We start from the raw sequence: 3,235 nt of genomic DNA on the forward strand, positions 1-3,235 counted from the left end.
TCTTGCTTGAGTTCCAAGGACAGAGGAACCTGGTGGGCCACAGTCCAAAGGCTCACAAAAGGTTGGACATGAGTGAAGTAACTCAACATGCATGCTAGTACATGTAGGCCAGTCAGAAATCTGAAGGAAAAAAAAGAGAAAACTTTACACTGCTTGAATGACAGACTAGTTGACAATTAGTAGGTAGATGACTTAAAAGCAAATGGAACTCCATTAAAAAAGTGTACCACAGGCGTTTCCTTCCTGTGTAAGGCTGGTAAGGGCTCCTGCGGCCGCTGTTTCAACCCAGGCGGTTAACAATCAAGATGGTACATGCTGAAACCTTTTCTCGTCCCTTGAGTCGGAATGAAGTTGTTGGTTTAATTTTCCGTTTGACAATATTTGGTGCAGTAACATACTTTACAATTAAATGGATGGTAGATGCAATTGATCCAACCAGAAAGCAAAAAGTAGAAGCCCAGAAACAGGCAGAAAAATTAATGAAACAAATTGGTGTGAAAAATGTGAAGCTTTCAGAATATGAAATGAGTATTGCTGCTCATCTAGTAGACCCTCTTAACATGCATGTTACTTGGAGTGATATAGCAGGTTTGGATGATGTCATTACAGATCTGAAAGACACAGTCATCTTACCTATCAAAAAGAAGCATTTGTTTGAAAATTCCAGGCTTCTACAGCCTCCAAAAGGTGTGCTTCTCTATGGGCCTCCAGGCTGTGGTAAAACGTTGATTGCCAAGGCCACAGCCAAAGAAGCAGGCTGTCGATTTATTAACCTTCAGCCTTCAACACTGACGGATAAGTGGTATGGGGAATCTCAGAAACTGGCTGCTGCTGTGTTCTCCCTTGCCATAAAGCTACAGCCTTCCATCATCTTTATAGATGAAATAGACTCCTTTCTACGAAACCGTTCCAGTTCTGACCATGAAGCTACAGCCATGATGAAAGCTCAGTTTATGAGTCTCTGGGATGGATTGGATACTGATCATAGCTGCCAGGTCATCGTGATGGGAGCTACTAATCGTCCTCAGGATCTGGATTCAGCTATAATGAGGAGAATGCCCACGAGATTCCATATCAACCAGCCTGCTCTGAAACAAAGAGAAGCAATCCTGAAACTCATCTTGAAAAATGAAAATGTGGATAGGCATGTGGACCTGCTAGAAGTTGCCCAGGAAACTGATGGGTTTTCAGGCAGTGACCTAAAAGAAATGTGTCGAGATGCTGCCCTCCTCTGTGTCAGAGAATATGTTAATTCTACATCGGAAGAAAGCCATGATGAAGATGAAATTCGACCTGTACAACAACAGGACCTGCATCGGGCAATTGAAAAGATGAAGAAGTCAAAGGATGCAGCATTTCAGAATGTTCTAACACACGTTTGTTTAGATTAAGAGTAAAGATCATTTGTACAGCTCAACACGATCTAGTTTGGTGTGCCCTCTTATCATCAGTGGAAATAGCTGAAGGAGGAGTGTTCTTTCAACAGCGAGAGAGTTTTATGTTCATGACACTGGTTTTATACTCTGAATTCTAAGTTATTGAGACATAGTTGTTATATAAATGGTATTACTACTTGTGAAAAATCATGAGGAGGAACAATTTAATCAGCCTGACTGTGGGTGCTTGTGTTTGACCTCTTTAGCCATATGTTGCAGCCTTATAGTGTCTAAGCTGGTCTTAAGGTAACAAATGATTTATTGAGTCATTAGTGAGAATTGGAGACGTGCTTAAGTGCTGGTTTCTAGATATGTGAGAGTATGTGTATGTGTGTATGTGTGTATTAAATGTATATAGTCACACATTTTATATTGACATTCTGTAGATAGGTTTGAATACAGAAACTTTTTTTTGTAATCCCAACTACTGAATCAAAAAGTACCAAATAGCATATAGCAAAACTAAGATTAATGGTTGTGTCTAAAACGTACAATGATTCAGCCATTTCTAGTTGTCACTTATTTCAGGTTTTTTTTTTTTAAGTTGAGTATTTATCTGGAGTTGAATAGTTGAAGTCAGTGACATCAGAAACTTAGATGCGGCTCAATTATGGTTGTTGGGATAATTAAATAAACATGCTTGTTCGGTGATCAGCACTGAATGGTTGTCAGGCAGTTGTGTGATCGACACCTGTTTCACCTCTTGCTGCAAGCATGCTGAGTAGAGACTTTTTTTTTTATTGATGTATGTAAAGGTGGGCTGAAAGCCTCGCAAAAGAATGACTTTGAAAAACCTCAGTGCCATTCAGCCCCATGTATGTGACTTTTCCTTTCTTCGTTTAATGTAACAGTTCTGTTGTAACCGTGGGTTTTCAATATTTTAAAAGTATATGTTCCTTAATTATGTCAAATATAATTTGGTCATCAAAAATGATAGTTTAAAACTAGCTGTTACTAAATGTGCTAAAAATACCCATTTTGTAATCCTGACTTTTTGTTTTCTTAGCATATTATCAATTATGCCCTACTTAGTATGGATACACACATCAGAATCCCCCTGTTGTATCTGTAGTCTGATGCTGTGTGCACAAAAGACGACACGTTTTGTCCAAAGTGTCACTAACCAGAATTCTGTCACAGGCACTTAAACACAAGCACGAGGAAAGTGGCACGATGTGATCTTGAGGTGCCTTCTGACCTTTTGTTTTTATTGTATTCTTTGAAAACTCTGATGTTTATTTATGAGTTATTAATTAATCTCTTCGATAATAAGTCTCTCACAAGAACCCGTTGGATAGTTTGTTCATCATTTGTTCTTTGAATGGTGGATGGGGCAGAGGTTCAAGTTTTGAAAAATTGTGAAGATGATTGAAAAATTGATGCAAAACACAAGATACCAAAAATAAAATATTTCATCTCCATTTTTAATAACTATTATACTATTATTTTATAAATATGCAATAAAGAGGTCCCTCTTAAAAAAAAAAAAAAAAAAAAAAAAAAAAAAAAAAAAAAAAAAAAAAAAGTGTACCACACTTTGTGAACAGAATCTTCAACTTGCCAGGAATATAGTGCATTCATTATGCTGCTGCTAGCACTGAGGAGAGTATATAAATTATTCAGAGTTGGGAGAGACATTAATTTTTTTTTACAATGCAAAAGAGATGATTCACAGAATAGAAGTGATCAGAATTTATTAATATATTCCTGCATTTAAAGTGAATAATTTATTTCATCTTCCATGGTAGGATGAAGCCCAGGCATTAGAACAAAACTAACAGTTAACAAATCTAGCTTTA

At 37.2% G+C, this 3,235-nt stretch overlaps 1 protein-coding gene across 1 annotated transcript; it reads left to right on the plus strand.

The window, feature by feature from the left end:
- Positions 1-237: 237 nt before the first annotated feature.
- On the plus strand, positions 238-2,857 carry LOC113878992 (ATPase family AAA domain-containing protein 1). Its single transcript, XM_027520218.1, has one exon. The coding sequence runs from the start codon at positions 306-308 to the stop codon at positions 1,389-1,391; it is 1,086 nt and encodes a 361-aa protein (XP_027376019.1). The 5' UTR covers positions 238-305; the 3' UTR covers positions 1,392-2,857.
- The last annotated feature ends 378 nt before the right edge of the window (positions 2,858-3,235 follow it).

This window comes from Bos indicus x Bos taurus, chromosome 20 (genome assembly GCF_003369695.1).
Source record: "Bos indicus x Bos taurus breed Angus x Brahman F1 hybrid chromosome 20, Bos_hybrid_MaternalHap_v2.0, whole genome shotgun sequence".
In the NCBI taxonomy this organism is placed as follows: domain Eukaryota; kingdom Metazoa; phylum Chordata; class Mammalia; order Artiodactyla; family Bovidae; genus Bos; species Bos indicus x Bos taurus.